The sequence below is a fragment of the Pteropus medius genome, unplaced genomic scaffold (genome assembly GCF_902729225.1).
Source record: "Pteropus medius unplaced genomic scaffold, Ma_sr-lr_union100, whole genome shotgun sequence".
NCBI classification, from domain to species: domain Eukaryota; kingdom Metazoa; phylum Chordata; class Mammalia; order Chiroptera; family Pteropodidae; genus Pteropus; species Pteropus medius.
The window spans coordinates 34,465,720-34,490,571 of NW_024354875.1; the positions used below are offsets into that span (position 1 = coordinate 34,465,720).

The following is a 24,852-nucleotide window of genomic DNA, read 5'->3' on the forward strand; positions in this document are numbered from 1 at the left end:
TTATGTAGGATATAAACCTAAAAGCAACAAGTGAACAGCACAAACAAACAGACTCATGGACATGGACTATAGACTAGTGGTTACCAGAGGGTAGAGAGTGGGGAAGCGGGGAGGTAGATGGGGTAAAATATGCGGTGACAGAAATCTAACTATGGGAGGTGAACACGGTGTAAATATATATATATGCCTTACAGTTAAAATGTACAGCTGAAACTTATTGGATTTCGTTCACAATGTCACCATAAAAAAATAAATAAATAAATTCAATTAAAAAAAAGATTTAGTGGCCAAAGGGTGAACTGTTGCAGAGATGATCACCTTCCATAAAATTGTGCTCCATTTCCATAGTGTAGAGATATTGCTGTGAAGATGCATAGTTATGCTGGCAGTAAGTGGCGTTTACTGGCTCTGGGTTCATAATGGAAGCCCAGCAGCAGCCTCTCACTTGCAGCCTTGATTCCTCTCCCCTTCTGACTATAAGGTATAATAAAAGTCTGCTCTATAAGGTCAGGTGAACTACACAGGACATCTAACTTTAAATTTCTGCTTTGGGCTTCCTTTATATTTATGGCACTCTTCCTGCTTTATAGCTCAGCAATGTATTAAACTACCTCAAATACTACATGTAGCATTTTTATTTATTTGGAGGAGGTAGGGTTGCATTCTACATTAGCTCTATACATCATTCTAAAGTTCTCCCAAACAACAGCAAACTTTCAAAGAAAATCCCAAAATTCAAAAGAAAAAAAAAAAGTTGAATTAAATCATTGGGAAAACAGAAGCATTAGTTTCATTTTTCTTTTAAAAATATACTTATCACATCTTATCCTATGCATGTTTTTAACACAGTCGTAACTAGAACACAAGTCATGATTTTAATGCTTGCATAATATTCATTGGGTTCTCATGCAATATCTTTGTAGTGGATTTCTTACTGGCTTTTGCTTATTATTTATCAAGTAGAACATATATATGATCTACTCATTTACAGCTAGATCTGAAGATCTTAATTTTTAAAAAAATTTTTGACTGTGGTTTTCCTTCTAAATCTAATTTTTCTAATAGGTTTTTCATTTAGGAGGATATATGTCCTAAGATATTTGTTCTAATATATGTTAAGGATGTACAGGGGCTGGGATTTGGGCATGGTGTTTTAAAAAGCAGGTTGTTATGAGAAAATCTGGCAATGAGCTACTCAAAAAAAATCAGTATAATTTTAGTAAATTTATTTTCTATCTAGCATTGTTGAATATTTTCATTTTTAAATTTTACTTTAAATTATGAAACAATTATATATGGAGAAAAATTAGACATAAGAAGTAAAACTGATGAGTGATAAGATGCATATGTCTTCAGCTTCATAAAGTACTGCAAAGCTGCTCTTCAAAATCATTGCACCAACTTACCAGCAACGTATGGGAGATCTGATTTCCTCACATCCTCTCCCAATACTTGGTCACATCTGATTTATTTTTCCAAGTTGAGAAATTTTCTATCTCATATTGTTATTATTTACATTATTCTGGTTATTACTGGGGTTGTTTTTAAACATATTGTATTTGTTGGTTGTTTGGGTTTCCTTTTTTTTGTCTTTGTCTATTTTTTAATGTAATATTTGTCTTTTCATATTAGTTTATAGTAGTTCTTTAAAGAAACATTATTTTTACCTCCTTTTAGTGGTTGCCCTAGCATTTACAATATTCATCTTTACCTAATTACAATGTCTTTAAATATCATATTATTTTACATATAGTATAAGAGCCTCACAACGGTACTATCTCAATTTCTCCTTCCATGTTTTTTGTGGTTTTCACATGTATTATTTTTGCATACGCTATAAACCTATCATACATTGCTATTACTTCTGCTTTAGACAGTCAGCGATCACTTAGAGTGATTAGACAAAAGGAAAAAATGTCTTATATTTAACTTTATTTTAACCATTTCTGGAAATTTTTGCTTCTTTTTGTCACTCCAAGTTTCCGTTATATTTCTTCTTATTGAAGGACTTACTTTGACATTTCTTGCAGTGCAACTCGGCTTGTAATAAATTCATTATTTTCCCTTCGGCTTTGAAAGATATTTTCACTGGCTATAGAAATTTGGGTTCATCATTTTCACCCAATACTTTAAAGGAGTCATTAAGGAGGCTTGCTTAATTTTGGACAAGAAATTTGCTGTAATTCTCATCATTTTCCTCCATATATCATTTTTTCTTGTTGCCTTAAGATTTATATTTTCAAGTATGTAGATGTATCCAGGTGTGTGTGTGTTTATCTGCTTAGGTTTTTCTAAACTTCTTGGGCATATAGCTTGGTATTGTTCATTAATTGTGGAAAATATACCTCTTCGAATAATACCCCTGTCAAGTTCTCAACATGTTATTGTCCCCACAGCTCTTGGATGCTCTGTCCTATTCTTTTCTCTCACTCTTTTTTCACTTTGTGTCCACATCCTGTACAATGCCCTCCCCTTTGAGTGCCTGTGGGGCCTGTGAATAGGACGGGATATCATTCTCGAGGTTATCTTGCCTATCTGGCAGAAGAGATTTTGCATATGTAATTACGGCCCCTACTCAGTTGACTCTGAATCATCTCAATTTTGAGTCATTTTCAGGAAGCCTGGTCCAATCAGATGAGCCCTTAAATCAGATTCAAAGTAAGTGAGATCTCATACTGGCCTCGCAGGAGCAAACTGCCATATTATGGAGGGGCTCATGTAGCAGGGAATGGTGGGTGGCCTCTAGGAGCTGATCACCAGCAAATAAGCAGTGTCACTAGTGCTACAACAGTAAGAGACTGAATTCTGTCAACAAGCAGTGAGCTTTGAACAGGATCTGGAGCCTCAGATGAGATTTCAGCCTTGCCAGACTCTAAGCAGAGACGCCAGCTATGCTATGCCCAGACTTCTGTTCTAAAGAAACTGTGAGATAATAAACAGGTAATTGTTATAAGCCAATGTTTGTGGTAACTTGCTATACAAATAGAAAACTATGTCTTTTATCCAGTGATTTTTAAAATTAAGATATAATTGACATATAACATTAGTTTCATATGTAAAACAATTAGATATGTTTCTAATGACCATAAGTCTAGTTAACATATAGTTATACAAATTTTTTTTTGTGATGTGAACTCTTGACTTATTCTTAGCAACTTTCAAATATGCAATACATTACTGAGTATAGTTACAATGCTGTACATTATATCCCCATGACTTGTTTTAACCCCCTTCACTCATTTTGCTCACCCCCCTCCCCCACCACTACCGCCTCCAGTAACCACCAATTTGTTCTCTATGAGCTCAGGTGTTTTTGTTTTTAACTTCTTTGCTCTTTTAAGATTTCACGTATAAGTGAGATCATATGGTATTCATCTTCCTCTTATTTCACTTAGATTACTGCCCTCAAGGTCCATCCATGTTGTTGCATATAGCAAAATTTCTTTCCTTTTTTTATAGCTAAACAATATTTTTGTGTATGGTGTAAAACAGTGGTCCAGTTTCATTCTTTTGCATGTGGCTGTAGTTTTCCCGACACCATTTATTGAAAAGACTGTCCTTTCCCATTGTATATTCTTGGCACTTTTGTTGTAAATTAATTGACCATGTATGTGTGGGCTTATTTCCGGGCTCTCGATTCTGTTCATGATCTATGTATCTATTTTTATGCCAGTACCATAGTGTTTTGATCATTCTACCTTTGTAATGTAGTTTGAAATCAAGGAGCATGTCTCCAGCTTTGCTCTCTTTCAAAAATTGCTTTTGTTATTTGAGGTCTTTCGTGGTTCCATACAAATTTTAAGATTGTTCTATACTATGAAAAATGCCATTAAAGTTTTGATAGGGATTGTGTTGAATCTGTAGATTGCTTTGGGTCATATGGATATTTTAACAATATTCTTCCAATCCATGAGCACAAAATATTTTTCCACTTATTTTTGTCTTCTTTGATTTCTTTCTTCAATATCTTATAGTTTTCATAGTATAGGTCTTTCATCTCCTTGGTTAAATTTATCCCTAGGTATTTTATTTTTTTTGATGCAACTGTAAATGAGATTTTCTTATTTTTTTCCTGGTAATTTGCTATTATCATATAGAAATGCAACAAATTTTTGTACAGTTGTCCCTTGAACAACACAAGTTTGAACTGCATAGTTTCACTTATAAGTGAATTTTTTTCAATATAGTTGGCCCTCCATATCTGCAGGTTAAGCACCTGCAGATGCAACCAAACGTAGATTAAAGACAGTATTTTTGATCTTTTGTTGGGAATCCACAGGTGCAGAGGGCTGACTGCATGTATTGCTCTACACCATGTTATGTAAGTGACTTCAGCATAAGTGAATTTTGTTATCTGTGGGGAATCCTGGAACCAATCCCGTACAGATATTAAGGGATAACTGTATACTGATTTTGTGTCCTGCAACTTCACTGAATTTATTTATTAGCTCTAAGTTTTTTTTTTTTTTTTTTTGGAGGGGTGGAACCTTGAGGGTTTTCTATATATAGTACCATGTCATCTTCAAATAGTGACAGTTTTATTTCTTCCTTTCTGATTTGGATGAATTTTTCTTTTTCTTGTCTAATATTCCTGGCTAGGACTTCCAATATTATGTTTAATAACAGTGGCAAAAGTGGGTATCCTTGTCTTGTTCCAGATGTTAGCTATGGCCCTTATTATGTTGAGGTATGTTCCCTCTATACTCTTTGTTGAGAGATTTTATCATAAGTGGATGTTGAATTTTGTTAAATGCTTTTTCTCTATCTACTGAGATGATCATATGACTTTTATCCTTCATTTTGTTAATGTGGGGTATCACATTGATGTGTAGATGTTGAATGATCCTTGCATCCTTGGAATAAATTCCACTTAATTGTGATTTGATTCTTTTAATGTATTGTTGAATTTGGTATGTTAATTAGAAGATGTATGCATCTGTGTTCATCAGGAATACTGGACTGTAATCTTTTCCAGTACTGTCCTTGTCTTGTTTTGGAATCAGAGAAATGCTATCCTCATAAAATTAGTTTGAAAATATTCCATCCTCCTCTATTTTTTAAAAAAGTTTAAGAAGGATTGGTATTCTAAATATTTGGTAGAATTCACTAGTGAAGCGCCTGGTCTTGCATTTTTGTTCGTTGCGATTGTTTTGATTACTGGTTCAACCTCCTTACTAGTAATTGGTCTGTTCACATTTTTTATTTCTTCATGATTCGGTCTTAGCAAGTTGTATATTCTTGGCACTTATCAATTCCTTCTAGGTTATCAAATTTGTTGGTGTGCAATTGTTCATAGCAGCCTCTATAACTCTTTGTATTTCTGTGGTAATGTCTCCTCTTTCATTCCTGGTTTTGAGTCCTTTTTTCTTGGTGAGTCTAGACAAAATTTTGTCAATTTTATGTTTTCAAAGAATCAGCTATGAGTTTCACTGATCTTTTCTATTGTCTTTTTAGTCTCTATTTCTTTTACCTACACTCTGATCTTTATTTCCACCTTCTACTAACTTTGGGCTTCATTTGTTCTTTTTCTAGTTCCCTGAGATATAAAGCCAGGTTGTTTATTTGAAAATTTTCTTCATTCTTGATGTAGACATCACTATAAACTTCCTCTTAGAACTGCTTTTGCTGCAGCCAGAAGTTTTGGTATGTTGTATTTATTTCAATTTTCAAGTGTCTCAAAGTAGTTTTTGATTTTTCTTTTGATTTCTTTGAGCCATTGGTTGTTCAGTAGCATGTTAACCTCTACATATTTGTGAATATTAGATGTTACCATCTTAAAGAATTCTTTATAAAGTTCTGAAGTTATTGCTATTGTTATTCTGTTTTATGGCTCTGAATTTAATCCTTTTCCTAGCATGGTTTATTTGTGCTTGTTATAATTTTAACTTTATTGAAGAATAACATTATGCATAGAAAAGCACGCTAACTGTATACTTTCCTTTTAATCTTTAAATAATTTCTCCCTTTTTTTTTTTTTTTTCCAAGTCCCTCCCTCCCTCTTTCATGTACCTCTATCCATTCTCTCTTCCTCAAAACCACCTTCGGATGTTAATTGTTTTTCAAAAATATTAATTTCCACTTTTATTTTCCTTTATTTTACCCTTTGTCCTATTTATTGTTCCATTTTCTTGATTACTGTTTTCATTACTTCTTGAATTATATGGTTAGCTCATTTTCTACCTTTTCCTATTTATGAAAACCTATGTACTGATTTAGCAGCAACCCACACATTTTGACATGTCAGTTTTTCTGTCTCTTGTGTTCGTCCTCACTCTTATCACTCTTAAATAGCATTCTGGGTTGACTATCATTTTTCTCTGAGTTTAAAATTTTTTAGTAAAACTTTTTTATTATGGAAATTTTCAAAAACACCGGGAAAAGAATCCAGCATTAACAATTATCGACAATACATTTCCTCAGCACTTTGGAGATGGTTAAAAGTCAGTTGTCATTTTTTTGTCATTTCTTTGTGGGACAGTATCTTTTCTCTGCTCTTAACATTCTTTCTTTGTATTTGGTGTTCTAAAAGCATTAACATGATGTATCTAGGTAGAGACTTAGTTTCATGTAAACTGTTTCTTGAATCTGAAAATTCATGATTTTTATTTATAGTATTTCTGATTCAGAACCCTTATTTGACATAACTGAGTTAAAAATAAGATTCTGAATCAGAAATACTTTCTCAAATAATTGAAGTACTGCATAATAAAACCATGGCAACTGTTATGTTAAAAAAATTCTAGCTCAAAGAATGAGGCTTTAAATATAAAAATCTCATGCAAAATAAAGAGGCAGGGGAAGGAAGGCATTGTGACCATGATGAGGGTGTACATCCTCTTCTTGGAAAGCCATTGGAAAAATCTGCATATACATTTGAGGAAAAAAGATGCAACTCATTGGCCCATTAGTGAATAATAATAGAACCCTTCTAGTTTGAGTGTTGTGACATATTTGATAATTTTACAATTAATATTTGATTTGGCGCTTTGGACTGCTGTAATAGAATACAATTATATATATTTCCTTTTTTAAGTTCCAATGTCATATGGCTTTTATTTTAGAATAAATCCTTTAATTTTGGAAATTTTCACTGATCACATTTTCTATGGAAATATAATAACTGGCAACTTACCATTTATTCAAATGGTAAGGCAATTTATTCAAAAAAGTCTTTATTCTACATATTTGAGGGTTTTTTTTTCACATTGGATGTTAGCACTATAGGATCTTTATATTTGCCTCTGGAACACCCAAGTCTCAATCTATAGTTATAGTCTGGAAAGACCTGTATTTTTTAACCATGTGGGAGAATTATAGAAAAAAATTATTTGTATTTATTAAAAGTTTAAAGAAATGATTTTTCACAATTACTTCAGACCAAATAAAATGTTGTAACTTAGATTGCTTCAAAAATAACTATTATCCTGTGGTCAAGATAATAATGAAATGTTATTAAAAATCTTCTGAATTTCTTTTAGAACTAATTGCTTTGATAACAGTACTCTCTAGGTGTTTGTGTGTGTCTGTATATTTATATCAGATGAAGGCCTAGGAGTAGATAGGTTTCTTGAATAATTACATTCTCACCAATAAATTCTTAGTGTCAAGCATCAAACTCTATAGTCGCAGAGATGCGGAATTAGCAAAACTGCATAAAACAGTAAGTACACACCAGAGACAAGAGATTATCTTCCCTGTCCTCTCAAATAAATCAAAGGAAACATGTGTTTGATCTTTTAATACATCAGTTGTCAAACTCTGTTACAGAAATACATCAGCTTGTCTTCATGAAATCTTTTATCTAATATCACATAATCTAGGTTAAGCACATTTTGTTAGAATGTGTACCTTAAAAGACAGCCACGTGTTTCTTTGCATCTCTTCAGATTGATTCATCCTGAGATAAGATTGAAACGTCGCTCTACATGCTCTCCAGCATAACTGCTGTCTTTTTCTTCACTTAGCGCTTAACCACTTCTAACATAATGCACAATGTACTTTATTGTTAACTGTGTTTCCCAACACACACCCCATCCCCTGCTCTGTAGAATGTAAGCTCCACAAAGGCAGGAATTTTTATGTTCTGGTAAGTGGTATATTCCAAGTGCCGAGAGCAGTGACGGACACCTACTAGCACTCAAGACATTCACTGAATAAAATCATGGTAGGAGATGAGGTCAGAGGTGTTAAGGGGATAGAGGTGGGGGAACTGATCATCTAGGCCTTGTAGGCCATTATAAGGACTCCAGCTCTGACTGTAATGGGGAGCCACTCCAGGATTTGGAGCAGAGGAAGGCTGAACCTGACTTATGTTTAAAAAACATTACTCTATCTGCTGTATTAAGGATGGCTATAGTAAATGGGGTGGAAGCCAGGAGACAGTTATGAGGCACAGTAATCTGGGTGAGAAATGATGCGGGCAAAGATCAGGGTGATAGCAGTGTAAATGCTGAAATATGGTGAAGTCTGGTTTATTTTGAAAGTAAAACAAAGGACATTTCCTGATGGGTTGGATGTGGGCTGTGAGAAAAAGAGAGGAAATCAACAATGACAATAAGGTTGTTCTGGCTTAAACAACTGGAAGAATGAAGTTGTCATCAGTTGACTCATGAACGATTGTGGGAGGAGTTACCTTTGAGGGTAAGGTGGCAGAGGAAGATTAAGAGTTCAGCGTTGGACATGTTACGTTTAAGATGTTTTGTTAGGCGGGTACCAAGGGACACCAAAGGCTAGTGGATCTGTGTGTGGCTGAAGCTGAAGGAATGTGTCAGACTAGGGACATAAATTAAAGATTCACTGTACATAAATGGGGCTTAAAGTGAATGCAGAGAAAAGGAATAAGGCCTGAACCACCTGGAGTTAAAAAGTCTTCGAGAAGGAATAAATTTTATCACAGAAATAGAAAGAGTATCAGGTTCTTCTCAGGTAATAAGTGCCCTGAAGGAAAAAAAAAATATCATTATCGGGTGATGACAGGTAAGAATAAGCAAATTATGAACATAATTTAAAGATAGAATTTATTCTCTGATGGTTTACTCATGCAAACTGCACATAAAAGAAAATAGTACAGTTTGTGTAACATTGCAAATATAAGGACTCAAAATGCTAGGTACAGAAGTAGTGTGACATCTTGAAAGTTAAAATGAAATTTGTGTTTATACAACTAATAATGATTTTTATTTGCCGAGTACAGACTGATTTACAATGAAAGTTTTGCTAACGTTGGTAAGCTGATTAACCGTTTACATGACTTCTTACATCTATGTATTTTTATTTTACAGTTGCAAGAATTCCTGTTATCAAAGAACTTTAACTTGCATAAATAATAAAATGAAAGGAAAATGCACTGAAGGACTTAAGAGAAAAATTGAGGCTTTTCCTGGCCCATTCAAACTACAATAAAAAATAGCTTTCTTGCAGAATTTATATTTTGTGCCTTTGAGATCAACTCCTTAACATAATTATGAGAAAATCATGATTAGACATTGATTACTTTAAGATTATAAAATCAGTTAAAAAATTTTTCAGAAGTAGAATTACCAACTAAAAATGCTCTCATTTTTAATAAGCCAAACAATAAAATTCCTATTATCTTCATAACTTAAGTCCTGAAATGTCATTTGTATAATTTGAATGTTTCCCAGTTTGGAACTTAGGCAGGTGGGATATTTCCTTGAATTATTAAGGATATTCCATACAGGTTTTTAAATGTCAGTCTCATTAGAAGATGGCACTGAGACTTTAGCAAATAGTGTAGTATGGATGCAGAACAAACTACACAATTTATTATAAATGCATTGCAGATATTTACATAATGGAATCCTGCTTGAATGCCAGAAGTTGCTACTGGGTAGGACTCATAACTATTTTACAAAGTTTTCTTACACACATCTACTACTTTTTAATTTTTAACAATTTAGTCTATTTTAAAATAGTGTACTGTATTTTGAACATAACTGCAGAATAAAAATAGATAATGGCACATTAGAAAACTCAGTATCCCACAGATGACTGGATAATGAGAAAAGTGTACCTACAATCATCTCATCAGAAACAAACTACATCATGGAATGTTAGTTATCCAAGCCTGCACAGTAATGACGTTTTAAATTGCAATCATCTATTGGCCAGCATCACACTGAAAGGCATCGTTAAACATTCAAGCAAAGATTGCTGGCATAAACTATTGAAAGAAACACACACATACACACACACACACACAAACACACACTCACTCTTGCTTCTCACATTATAATTACATTGTTCTAAAGATAGATACTGATTTTTTTCCCACGAGAAACGTTATCAAAATTTGCTACTAAAAGATGACAGTGCTTTCACAAGAATAAGTACAAGTTAGCTTGCAAGTACAAGACAATGGGGGTAGACAGTCTTAAATTTTCTAAGTAGTAATTTTTAGGCTTTTCTGGCAACCATACCATACTTGATTATGCATAAACTTCTCAGTTTATAACCTGAAATCTGCAAAAATAAAAAAAAACTTAATTTCAAAAAATTATTGGATACCTGATAACCCTGTATTATACATAATTTCATATTAGCCTCAAAACATAAGGTTTAAAATACTGAATTTAAGACTTGAAAAATAGTCATTTTTGAAAAAAAGGATTCCAAAATTCATGTTTACTTAAAATCTTTAAAAAGGAAAATGCACTATTAACGATCTTGATTTAGGTTCAGATTAAGAGTGTGCATAAAAGCACTGTATGTCTTTTACCATGTTTTCACTCACTTAAACAGTATTCTCTAATGTTCTTCCTTTTGTGTAATGTGCAAAATAAAAGGCAAAAAGAGTAAAAGCAAATTTCTATCTTTCTCTTGCTAGTGCTTTATGACTTTAACATTACAAAGTCAATAGGGACTTAAGCCGAACTTTGGTATAAATGATATTAACAATATTACCATCACAGTTGAGGGTTAAGAGGTGGTCAAAAGAAATGGAAGTGGGGAGAGAGGTTCAGTAACACCCCCATTTATTAAAACACCACCAAATTAAAGGTGAAATAAACCATGATGAATTATAATACAATTTACACATTGAGCACAGAAAAATTAATAAATCTAATATTTATAAAAAAGCAAAATGTCCTTTTCCAGAGACTAAAAACTGTTGTTCAGTCTGATCATCAACTGGTGCTACACCAACTTTAGAGCCAAATTTAATTTCAAGTAAAAAAAAAAATGTACAACCACAGATTTCGCATAAATGAAAACTGGTCTTTCCTTGATTTCCCTTTGAAGTCACTAATGAGTATCTAAAACAGCTGCACTGCAGGTTTCTAATCAACTTCCTGAGGGCTGTGATTGCGAGGAAGGAGCCATAACAATCTGTGAAAGTGCAGGCTCTGTACTCTGGTCTGCCATCTGGGTGAGGACTGAAGTGGCTACAGCTTCTGCCTTGGAGGTTGAACTGACTCCATTGGATGTGCTGACAGAACTATGCTGTATAGCTTCAGTATGTGGACTACTCGGCACTGACAGATCTTCTGAACTATCATCTTTATCAGCAGCTGAGTGGAAAAAAGAAAAATTAGTTTCTTAAAATTTCTGTAAGAACGTTTCAATAGGTTGAGTCAATATACAGAATGAAAAGAAAGTATTTTACAAAATCAGTTATTTAGATACATTGGTGTGAGGGGCACTGAATAATTGAAAGGTGGCTATAAGTCATGAAGTAGGCAATTTTATTTGAAATAGGTCAAAGGCACAACCATGCACATGGAAACATCTGGGTGCGCAGCGCCTCAGAGAATAGAGCTAAAGAAGTATTTGCTAAATAGCATTAAGAAAAAAAAAACAGGATATGAATTTGGGAGACAGCCTCCTATAGCTATAATCAAACACTTATCAAACAATACATTTAACAAATCCAGTCTGTTTGCCTAACATCCCATTCTTATTAAAAGATGAAAAAATGTATAACCACATGCATAAGCAAAATGAATTCTTACATACAAATTATACCTTTAAATTATTCCTTCTACATTCTCCAAAACTGTATTTATTCTGGCTGACTTTCCATTTATTGCAGCAATGGATGATTACAAAACCTGACTGTAATGATGCATACGCATGAGAATAAGCAACACTAGCTGTTATCGTTGCATGAACTGAGATTCAAATAAAAATCTACATAAAACTCTACATACTGCAATTGAAAAGATATTTAGAAAAGGGCATTCTAAATATTTATGGAAATAAATCTACCAATTTTTAGACTTGAATGAATCTCCTATATCTTTCTCATTTTAATGGAATAAAATCCAATAATTTCATTTAGTGAAAAATTTGATATGCACAGCACGTACACACAATTACAGTGCATGTAAGTTATGAGACGTAATAACATGAACACCTGTGAACCCAACTCCCAACTTAAGAAGGAGAACACTGCCAATAACCCTGATGCTTCCTGGAAGCTTGTCTCCTTACCAAAAGTAATCGCCATTATGATATTTTGTTAACCCCTCCCTTGGTTTTTCTTTGACGTTTTGCCAAATAGGTATGTATCTCTAAACAATACTGTTTAGTTTTATTACTGAAGATTCTGAAAACAGTATCATACTGGATACATTCTTTTGCACTTTGTTTTTCACTTGGCATTAAAATAATTTTTATTTAGTGTTTAGAAGTGACGAGAAGCAAGCTTTCTATCAAATCTGAGAATGCATGCTAGCCTGCTTACCAATAGCCAAGTCCCCATTTTGAAAGACAATTGTTAAAAGACCATGGACCCTATGAAGCAGGACTCATCTCATGATTTATAATGTAGAAGATGGAGGAGGAGGAACCTAGCAAGCACAACTTTTATTCAAATAAAATTCCTTATTTTGAGGGTTTTCTGAAATACAGTCATTCTTATAGAATTTTGACACAGTTGCCCCAAATTCAATCATTTTTGAAAAGGTTTTAAAATAGTAAGTGAGACAGAATCCCATCTTCTCTATAATCTGCTATGAATGCAAAACCACACTCCTGGATAAAATTTTGACCTCCGGATATGAAAAAAAACATAATCAGTAATCCTTCTAAAATTACATAAAGCAGTGTTATAAATATTTAAATTCAGTTAAATAGACAACACCATAGTTACATGTTCCAAGAAAACACTAGCAATGACAGTTGAACTGAAGAGAATACTAAAAAGCCTTCTCTGTTTACTTTACCACTATTCTTAAGGGGAACACAAGCTGACCTTTCTCTCAATGTTAAGTTCTATGAATACACCAGCTTTCAAAAATAAAGAGGCTGATCTGTGATGAGTGGAATAAGGAAATGTAAATACGTAGTGGAGGCAATGACTCAAAATTAAACAGTAAATTCTAAGGGACAAGTGATTATCTCGTCTTTCAAAATTAGGTAAAGTGAATCTTTAGGCTGTACAAAGAATCAAGTACTCACTTATAAATTCTATAAATACAAATTTTATATATAAAATACCTTTATAATGAGATGTCTGCACCTATGTCCACTTCTAGAGGGTGAGGTGATTAAGATTACTAGCATAATCACAAGCACTAGAAAAATACAAGAGACCTTAGGGCACTCCTAGGTCCATTTTCGGCCCTACGTAAATGAACAGAAACCAGCTGTGTGACAATGCACTCTCTGTGAATATGTTCAGTACTGAAAATATAAGCTCTCAACTACATTTAGGACCCAAGAAGCTTTCCTTCTCATTTATGATTATAGAAACTAAATAACTACAACACAATTTTAATTATGCCCAGAGATCTACAGAAGGTGAATTAATGGCATAAGATCACTCGTGCTTTATTCTTCATGGAACCCAAATATTTAGAATGTATTCATATTTTCATTCACGTTTTACAATATCTGACTGTTAAATTGCCAATGGTCATGGTCTTCCCATGACGAAGGGGTTTCCTAGGATGCAGGACTTTCAATGTTAAAACTGAGACCCTATGACACAGTGTGATTTTATACTGTCACTTTTATCTGTAAGACTTTGTAATAGTCCTTAATTTCTACTAAACCTTAGTTTTCTTTCACAAATGTTTTGACAGAGTTAACTAGTACTACAGCTCACTACCACTGGCAATTGTTGTATGCAACATGATGAAAAGTGTTAGGTATTTGTGATTTCCCCTTATTTTCTATAAGATTTAAATATTCCCTTAGTCAATTTCTATATTTACCTTGACTATTAAACAACAGAACTCAGAGTTTTTTCCAAAGACTTCAAATTTGAAGATAGAAATTACTTTAAAATTTCTACAAAATCCAATTATCTCCCAAGAGTTGAAGAGAATTTTAGGCTAGAACTATACTTCGGTTAATTTGATTATCTAGATGACTAGACAGGAACAAAGGTAAGAGTAATTCTGAATACCGAAAATGTCTTATTCAAAATGTCTTGCATTCTCACAACCAAGTGTAATATATGTTCACTAAAAACTTATTGAGATTTTCAGTCAGTTTATTTTAGAGTATAATACATAAACCCATATATCTATATACTTAAAAATACCTTTATAAATCATGCTTAAAATTAAAAATTAGCCTGCATTGGCTGAACATATACTGCCTGGATAATAAATAATAAGAGATAAAACTTTTAGGATTATACAATAAATTATTTAAGATTTAAAAATTGCAGATAATTTTGAATTGAATGCAATTTAAGAGTTAATTTTCTAATGTTATAGAATCATTTGTATATTTTCTTTTGAGCTATCTAAATTCAAGACAGCTCTCTTGTTGAAATCATGTATGCATAATGCTAAACTCAGTAGCTTCTATAGGAAATTATGTTGTTAAGTCAGATGGGAGCCATAATGGCCTCATCCCTGCAGCAATCATTGTTAATACAAACCCCAAACATATTTCTATATGGTTCCAATTTACTCCACAATGTGTTTCACCATCCTGTCGGAATGACTAGATATCAAAGGACTGAGATTTATTTGCTCGAAACTGACAAAAATCAATGTTCTAAATATATATGGCAATAGAGAGCTGCTAAATTTACTGAATCTTTTAAATTAAAAAATATTGCCCATTCTGATGAAACTGCTTACAATGACTACAAGTAAAGATGGTGGCCATTAAGTTTTATCGTGAGCACCTGAGGAACTGTTTGCATCCAATACAAAATGTTTCTTTCTTTTGAATTACTGACACTGGCAAATTAAAATGAAGTGGATACATATGGTTGAAACAATCTTCACATTTACAAATATCCTGAAATACCACTAAATCATAAAAATGAAAGCTATGGGTTATATATTATGAATGTTGCTTAATGCATTCCCAGCTCTGTTATTTGTTACAAATTTGTGTACAATGGACAAAATTGGCCATTTATTCAAGAGTAACAGCTGGTTCCAACGTTGTGCATCTTATCAAAAAGAAGGACATTACAAGAAGGAAAAAGCACAATTAACCTTTAAAATGCTGAAAACAGAAGACTCTTGTTTTTGGGAAAAACATTTCAGAGGAAACTTACAAGCAGATAAATTAAATAGTGTTCTCTTTTAGCCTTTTTCTGACTAACTAGAAGACTCAATATAAAGGTTCCTAACAAAAAAACTGCACAATGCTGATAACTAAGAAAGAATGATAGGGTCTGATACTATAAACATATATTATTAAGTGAAGAGAGTTGATTTAAAAATATACATCATTAACTGAATAGAGGCTGTAAAAGTAGTGTTTCAGTCTGTCAATCTAAGTGTTACACTGGGAAGATAATCAAAATAATCAGCAATACAGTATATTTTAAATTATTAACTAATTCATTTTGATCTATAGCAATCCCTAGAAAAAAGCTAGAAATAGGAAAATTCAAAAACTCTAGATTCTAAGAGGTATACCCAATTTCATAATAACCTTGCAGAAGTTCTGATAATTAATATTAAATATTAGCACTGCAGTCTCCATTTTTTTAATGGTAGCTTGATTCACTCTGACAGTATTTCACTGATGTAGCCTAAGGCTAGAGGTAATGGAACATTACTCACTGTGATAGCCAGATTTCTTCTGCATGGCGGTTACAGGGCAATCTTTATGAGCCAGAAGAAGCTGTTTCAGCTGTGCCACTTCATTTCTCAGCAGGGTGACTTCACTCTGGAGAAGAAACAACTTATGTACCTTACCAGCATCAGATTAAACATTTCTTACTGCTTAAAACGAGTGAAGATCAAGATATGAAAACAGGACATCTTTAACAGAATATCAAGGAATAACTGCTTAAATATTTTTCATCAGTACATATCAATTTTTATATTTTAGCATTTGTACAAAAATGCAACTTTTATAAAAATTTACAGAGGATAATACCATGACCAGATAGCATATTTCAAAGCTTTTACATTTCCATCTGCCTTGTGACTGCTTACATACTACAGGTTACCTGTTCAAGGTATTTTTATTTTGTATACATTATATGCTCTTTTGATTATGTGAACAATTAGAAACATCAAGGGAGTTAGAATAAATTTTCGCTCACTCTATTCACTTGAAAATGAAAAATTTATCCTGAAAACTCAATTAAGCAAGTTTCTAGTTTTCTAGAAATTAGGAAAAGCTCCATATGGGAAACAAAAATAACCAAAGAATCATGGATACCTAAAATGCTTTTAAGGCACTGTGTTGGACATGGAATCAATTCAGTAGATGTAATGTGTAAATGACTTCGTTGTCTTTGACGTAGGCAGTTTGTACACATCTAAATGATAAATCAATGGTGATTTGTCCTATTCCTTATTACAGAAAGAGCACTTTAGATTGTGTTTTGCATGCATTAACCTGGAAGAATATATGTAAAAATTTCAAATGAAGAGAGTCTAGGTAATTTCTTTGGGTCACACCCAAATATTAAAAACACAAATTCGTGATAATTACCAGTACTCAAGAGTTAGAAATATAAATTTAATTAATTGGTAACAAAAAAATCTTAATTTACAAACCCCACTTATTTGGACTTACATTAAATTTTAACTATTCAGATGTGATCTATAAATGAAGAAATATAGCAAATGGGTGTAGTAAAAGCTCAGGAACTTCATTTTCCACCCCTATTCTCTTAACCAGAAAGCTGAATGTAAAATAATTTAGCAGATTAGACTCATTAGGTCTCCTGACATGATTAATGATAAACGTAAAAATCAAAAGAATAAAAGTAAAGCAATCTCAAGGCAAGTCTGTTGGGTCAAATAGTTCCTTACACCCCAATAATAATGAACTGCAACACTGTATTAAAGCACAGAACAAAAATTGATGCTCATAATAACTCTGAACCATTAATAGAAAGGTTAAATTATGTTTAGAATATTGTATTTGAGACAATGGTTTTATAGTGATCAAAGTACAAAAGGAAATATTTTAAAGTTTTGCTTTAAAAATAAACTTATTTAGAAAACTCATCTCTATGAAATATTGTAGTGATTAGTGTCAATACTATCAATTACAGTTCTTTATTAACAGCAGTCCTGATGAGAAACCATGTTAAGAATAATCCAATATATAACATCCAAAAGGATGTCTGCTGCATGTGCTTGACTTTGAGGCTCACATCTGTAAGTTTCTCTCAATTTCCATAATATAAAATTAGGCCTGGATATGTACTTATAGTAGTCGAGTGTATATATTCTTTTATAATCTGGTACCTGTGACCACCCTTCACATTAGTTTGAACCTATGAAATAATACTTAATCATTTTTACCTATAAAAACAGAAATTTCATATGGCTAAATATGTACAGTTATCTCTACCTAGAAAATCTTTTTTTTGCCTTGCTAATTATTTCACTCATACTTAAGGATCAACTCAGCACAGTAAAACTTGCATAGGAAAAGAAGTTAGGCATCTAATTTCCGTCCTCCCACAGTCATTTATTCACATCCATGTGTGTATTTACCTAGTACTTAGCACAATGGATTGCAATTTGAAGGTTTACTTGTTTGCCACCTCTGCTAGACTAGGATTGTCTCAAGGGCAGGGATTATCTTGCTCTTAGTATCCCCAGAGCTTATATAGCACACAGCCTGGCATAGACTGAGCACATAGTTATATTTAGAGAGGACCATGGTAATTCTATGTCCAGGGGCTAAAAATATCAAAGACAGTGAAGTGAAATAGCTTAATGTAAAAACATCCAGAGGTCCTAATTTCATTATTTATGCCAATAACCTCACCAACACATCTATACTCTTAATTTTCTCAGTCATGAAATGAAAATCGGCATATTTTACAGCACCAACTCAATTACAGAATCTTAAAAATCAAAAATGTCTTTTCTCCTAAATACTCTATATAGACATTCATAATAAACCATATTATGAAACAAAATGCTATATTAGATAAAATTTCAGAGAGCAGTCATGAATTGATTAAATTGATACACAAGAGTTGATAATATAGATTAAAAATCTCTCTGTAAATAGGCAGGTTTGAAACTGATAAATGGACCATCAAGTTCTATATTTCAAACTTAACAGTTGGTGGTATTATGGCTGTACATCTAATTAGACTACTACCTGGTCCATTAACAAACGAATAAATGTGACGAAGTCACTAGCTAACAATAGGTTATGAACATAAGGACTGAAGAGATTAAGGTACATGATCATGTTACAAGAACTTATATTTATCCTAAGTGAATTTTAACTGGAGCAAACAATTGAAAAGACCAGGTAAAAAAGGAAGAAACTAAAAATAAAAATTTTTGAACATTTTACTATAATTTACATCTACCTAAAAGATACAACATACCAGCGGTCCCCAACCTTTTTGGCACCAGGGACTGGTGCTCCTACGAGAATCTAATGCCTGATGATCTGAGGTGGATCTGAGGCTGTGATGCTAACAATGGGGAGTGGCTGCAAATACAGATGAAGCTTTGCTACTTGCCTGAGCTCATCTCCTGCTGTGCAGCCATGAGGGTGGGGAGGTTGGGGACCCCTGCAATACACAACTATGCTGCTGATCTTTACCCAAAATTCAAATAATTGAATTTTTCCTCTGTACCTTTTAAGTTACAGAATTGGTAAGAAAAAAACAAATTCAAGGTATGCTCAATACAAATTCCATCCAATCTTTTACAACATCCTGATCTAAAATGTTTTACAATGATAAAAGGTTTTCCTAATGATCTTGAATCTCAAGTGACTTTTGATTGAAAGGTTAAATTAACAGTCTATATTATTATTGTATCCTAATATCTGATACCTTTAAAAGCTGGTATCAACCCTAGACTGAAAGCAGCAAATGGAACATAGTTATTAGCAAGGTATTGGGACTGAGAGAAATACTCAAAGTTGGAGTGCTGACTAGGAATAAGAGTGGGCTAATTTTTGAAGGAAGTAGATTTAGTTGAGCTACAAAGCCCTAAGTGTCAACATATGCTAGTGGTCAAGATCAAGTTTGAGCAGAGGCTGAAAACAGGAGGATTATCCAGGTAAAGGTCATATAACTGAATTATGCAGAAGAGGCTTAAACCCAGAAGTTTTTAAGTCATATATGACAAATGTAGTAAAATTTGACAAATTAATCCAAACATTCATGAATTGTAGTCTCACATCCATAAGTATAAAGGAAAGCACGGCAATATTAACAACATTTAGATAAAATGGGTGTATTAATCATGACTTTAATTCTATAATTTTTCTATGAAGAAAAATCAGAAAACAGGCAGAATCAGAGAAAAGCCTACATACACATAATGAGAAAATTGAAGATTCTACAGAGACCTTATCTGAAAGCAGTGACGGATAAATTTGTACTTATTTGTATTTATATAAATATATAAAACCAGTTTGCCTAAGCCAAAGGACTCTTAAGGGGATAAAGATTAAGCCATAAAGAGACTTTGATATTAAATGAATATAAGGAATATTTACACTTATACTAACTACTCTGTGGATTATTTTAGACTGAGTTTTAATTGGATTCAGCCTGCAGAGCCCATTTTGTAGTATTCTATACTATTTGTTAGTATATTTACAGAATATGTTAAGTATACTCTGGATCATTTTGAAGACGAAGTGAAATAAGGGACATGAAAACATTTTGAAAACATCAAAGTCCCATTCAAATACAAGCAATTATTTTTAAAAATCAAAGTAAAATATATTTGGTAAGATAAAGCAGATGCTGAAAAAATATTCCGGCCTAAAATAAAATGTAAATTATCTTGGCATTGTTTTACTATTGCTCCACTGTATTTGTAGCTACTCAAAAATTAATTATATACTAATGAACAAATAATATTTTTACAGTTTACCTGTAGCAGATCAGACTGATAAAATCATGACAAGGTAGCCAACTGATTAATCAATCAAAACTTTTCATTGATATCTGGCCATAAATTTATGAATGGTAATGACTCTTCTCCTTTTCTCATACTTTACTTCTTTCATGTCTGTCTCCTCTGCTAGGCCACAAATTCTGTAAGTGCAAGGACAATGTCTTTTTCACTATTATATCCCCTGTGTCTAATAAAATGCTCTGCACACAACAGATACTTAACGACAGAATAATAAATAAAATGGTATTTGCGTAGTATAGTTAAAATACACTTTTCTATATTTGATCTTCATAATAGTATTCTATGACTTTGACAGGTAGGAAATTAAAGCCTCAGAAAGATTTTTAGTAAAGGCTAGTAAAAAGGAGTGCTAGGTCTCAAACTCTTAATAAAATGCAAGAGATTGAGGTTTCATCACTATTACTCTTTTGCCCCCTCAACAACAAAGCTAAAAACTCAGGGAGAAAAAAAGAAAGACAGTTATATCACAGGATAATTTTTTTTTCGAGGAATTAACTCGTTTACTGTTTAGGAAAAAAAAAGTGCAAGCTCGCTCTCAGAATTAATTTAATTTTACAAAAACATGCTCTTTGAGGCTGAAGCAAATCTGACTGGTTTTCAATGTAAATATAAAAACTGTTCTTGGAGTTATTTCTGAACAGAACTTATATCTAATCCTACTGTAACAGAAATCGGATTCATCAAATGAATCTTTGGCTAACTGTTCTAGAACAATGTTAACATCATGTGTAGGAATGCCACCTTTTCTAGGATTTGACATTTTTGGCGATTGAGAATAACTATATTTTGTAAATGGAAATATCACTACTAAAAACATAATGCTATAAATAGAATGATTTCATTTGTTTCCAAGGACTACTCATATACTGGAGTGATGCAAGATATTTCGTGGGAAATTTTGGGAGTAAGGTTAGGACTGTAATCCACAATTTATCTCTGGGTAAATGTTGATGCTGCAAGCGCCATCGCACCATCGGTGAGTGCTGACAGGGCAAAGGGGAAATGGGTTACAACAGGCACTGTACAGCATCTTAAACTGTTGTTATTCCTTTTTATTTCAAGATACATGCTAAAGATTTGATTCTATTCCCTTTAAGTCAATGAACCAACAAATAAAACCTTTTCCATATCATTAATTGATAAGTGAACGCTCCAAACATATCCAGCTATCAAAGAACGCTTCTACCCCACATACACTTTGCAATACCTAAGTGTTAAAAGCAAAATCTACAACATAATCCCCAACATACACTTTGCAATACCTAAGTGTTAAAAGCAAAATCTACCCCACATACACTTTGCAATACCTAAGTGTTAAAAGCAAAATCTACAACAAAATCCCCAAGTTTTATACACAGAGTAATTGTTAAGGAGTTAGTAAAGAGAAGTTAGTAAAGAGAAGTTCGTAAAGAAAAGACTGACTTTTGTTCACAAAGGGAATATGCTGAAATTATAAACTGAAAACCATCAAAATGAATATAACTGAAAGATAAAGCCATAAAGAGGTTAAAAACCATTTCAAGTAAAAGACAACAAAATCACGTGTATCACCTTAAAAATATAATACTTTATAACCAACAGTATCCAATTCTTGGTCTAGATTACCATAAATGTCTCTAATACAATTTGATGAAAATGTTTTTATAGCAATGATTTCAGAAAGCTAAAATATAATTAAATTCAGTGAGTACGGCAATAAGGTTGAATAAGCAATATTTTCTTTAAAATCTAATATAGATAAGTTATACCTCGACATTCATTAAATGTTTTATTATATATAATATATAAGTAACCATGGGTCATTACTGCCCACTATACTGATCAGCTAAGCCTGTATGTCACGTGAAGGATTATATTAAAAATGTAGAATTGATGAATGTTTTCACATAGAGTTTAATTATTTCTTTGACGTTCAATTTTCTATACAAGTCATTCTGCTATTCAGTTAGTAGTTTTGCTATTGGCAGACTGAAAAAAAATTTTCCCCTGAATCTACTACAAGCATGTTGACTCTTCACACTCTGAAAACTATAACCTGCCACTTAACTATTTAAAACCTTTTTATTTTATCTGACAAAGAACAAAAAAAAAAAAATAAAAAGAAAAAAGAAAAAATCACATGTCCACTTGAAATAATAGAGAAAGTCATAACTGAAGTATTTTTTCTTTCCAAACCATCCATGCTTCTCAACCCTCTCTTCTACCATTGTTACATCTTAGTATGTGCCATTCCTAAAATTTTACCTATATTTAGGGATTCATTTCTGTATCGATTTCCATACCTACATGTTTATCCATCTAACTCAACTATAAACCTTTTATTAATGAAAAACATTCATGGTATACATTTTAGTATGCAACTAACAACTTTTTATTGAGTAATAAATTTCTTGAAGTGAAAGTCCCACAATATAGAATTAACCATTTAAAAGCTAACAATTCAGTTTTAGTACAGTTATAATGATGTGCAACCATCTCTTTCTATCTACTTCTAAACACTTCTGTCACTCCAAAATGAAACCCCTTATCCATTAATCAGTTGCTCTCTCATTCCTCCTCCCCCAGGGCCCAGCAATGACCAATCTGCATTTTGTCTCTATGGATTTATCTGTTCTAGATATTTTGTATAAATGGAATCATATAATAATACATGACTTTGTGTCTACCTTCTTCCACTTAAGCATTCACATTGTAGCATGTATTTTATATCCCTTTTTATGGCTACTATTCCATTGTATATATATCATTATTTATTTGTTCATCCACTGATGAACATTTGGGCTGTTTCCAGTAACTTTTCTTTTTGCCCACAACAATCTATTACAGACATTTGCCAGGCTAATAATTACAGATGGACTTATTCTTTTTTGCAGAAGTATTTTAAAGAAAACCCTGACGACACATCATTTCGCCTATCTTCGTATTTTGGTATCCCCTTTAAAAGTGAGAACACTTTCTTATCTATTTATTATGCCATTATCACTCAGTTTTTAATGATTAAAAATACTGATTTACTTGTTCTGTTTGTAACTTGAGGTATTAAGCTCTATAGTTGGATATGACTTTAGTTAATTTAGTAATTTCCTGAATTTGACTTCTATTTAAAAGTTTCATGCTTTGAAAATGATGTGGTAGCTAACTTTCACCTTGATGGTAAATCTTGCCTTTATTCCTCCAATCAAGAAATTTCTACTTCACTTAGGAAATATAAAAATGTAACACATTTTACGATGACATTTTAATCATAGTTTGTATGGTGGAAAAAACATGAGATTAATGAAGTAAAGATTATATTAATTTTGAATACTGAATTTTCCAAGGTTTTCTCAAAAAAAGCACCATTGCTATTAATAATGGTGACCAGTTCTACAGTATAACTAAGGAAATAGCAATATCTCATTAAAAGCTGTTAATACTGCTATAACTTGGGTCAAAGCAGAAAACTGACCTAACCTAAAGTACAAGGATACCCTGTAAATGAGACTATATATTTACATACTATTTATAGTTTGCAAACATTTTTTACTTCTTAAAAAAGTATAAGCCGAATTAAAAAGAAATATTGATAAATTTACCTTATTACAATTAAAAATTTATGCATTTAAAAATACTTGCATTCATTCTAATTCAAATGATTTATGCAACAACCCAGAGAAGTAGACTAGCATGTATTCAATGCGTAAGAAAACTGAGACTAACAAAGAATGGTATTTTTAATGTCATACAACTATAAAATAGCCAAGTTATTTAGAAGAATGCTTTTGTTAGTTAAGAACAGAAAGAAAATAATAGGTTCATCTAAATCACTCTGTTAATGTGATATAAATACTATTTGAAAATGTAATGATTAAAAAATAGTTTTAAAAAATTGTCAAAATAGTTTTTAAGAAGTTAATATTTTAACAGAGAGACCTGGTAGAAAATAGCCATTTTTATAGTGTATAAATAAAAATGGTTCCTACAATGTTTCATGTTAAGAGGAAAAAATTCACAAGTTTATTTCTAAAAAACTATGAAAATAGTTCTTGAATAAGACCTCATTTACCAGATGATAAATATCATAATTTCTTAACCTACCCTAATATATAAGTATATATTTGAAGTCTCTATGATATGGTAAATCATGTTTAAATTTTTTCTGCATGGTTAAAAATGTTTTGCAAGACAATTTATTCTAAAGCTAACATGTCAATATTCAAAGCACAACATAATTTTAAAAGATGTCCGCCTCACGTATGAAAAATTTGTTATAGAATTTATATTAGGTTAAATGCTATGCTTGATGCTAAAAAAGTTTTTCCTAAGCATTTAAGCAGATATTTATATTGGTGACTTCTTTAAAGACAGATTTGAGAAGAGAGTAGTTCTCATCAAAAATTATCGTGATACAGAAAAATCTGTTTTTAAATGGGAATGAATTAACTCAGAAGATTGACCAATAACAACTACGATTCATTAGTATCAATTTTCTCATCGATGGTTATCAATTGGTAGAAGATTTTATTGGAAACATTCAAACTTCTTTTAAAAAAAAAAAAAA

General features: G+C 32.3%; 1 protein-coding gene across 2 annotated transcripts in view; it reads right to left on the bottom strand.

Annotated features, from left to right (window-relative positions):
* Positions 1–8,994: 8,994 nt before the first annotated feature.
* ATF2 (activating transcription factor 2) overlaps positions 8,995–24,852 on the bottom strand; it is a 71,315-nt gene continuing 55,457 nt past the window's right edge. For both annotated transcript variants that reach the window (XM_039855885.1, XM_039855884.1), the window contains 2 exons: positions 16,005–16,110; positions 8,995–11,531 (listed from right to left, as the gene is read on the bottom strand). In XM_039855885.1, coding sequence (XP_039711819.1) covers positions 11,305–11,531; positions 16,005–16,110 — 333 coding nt within the window. In that variant the 3' untranslated portion in view covers positions 8,995–11,304. The remainder of the gene's footprint in view (positions 11,532–16,004; positions 16,111–24,852) is intronic.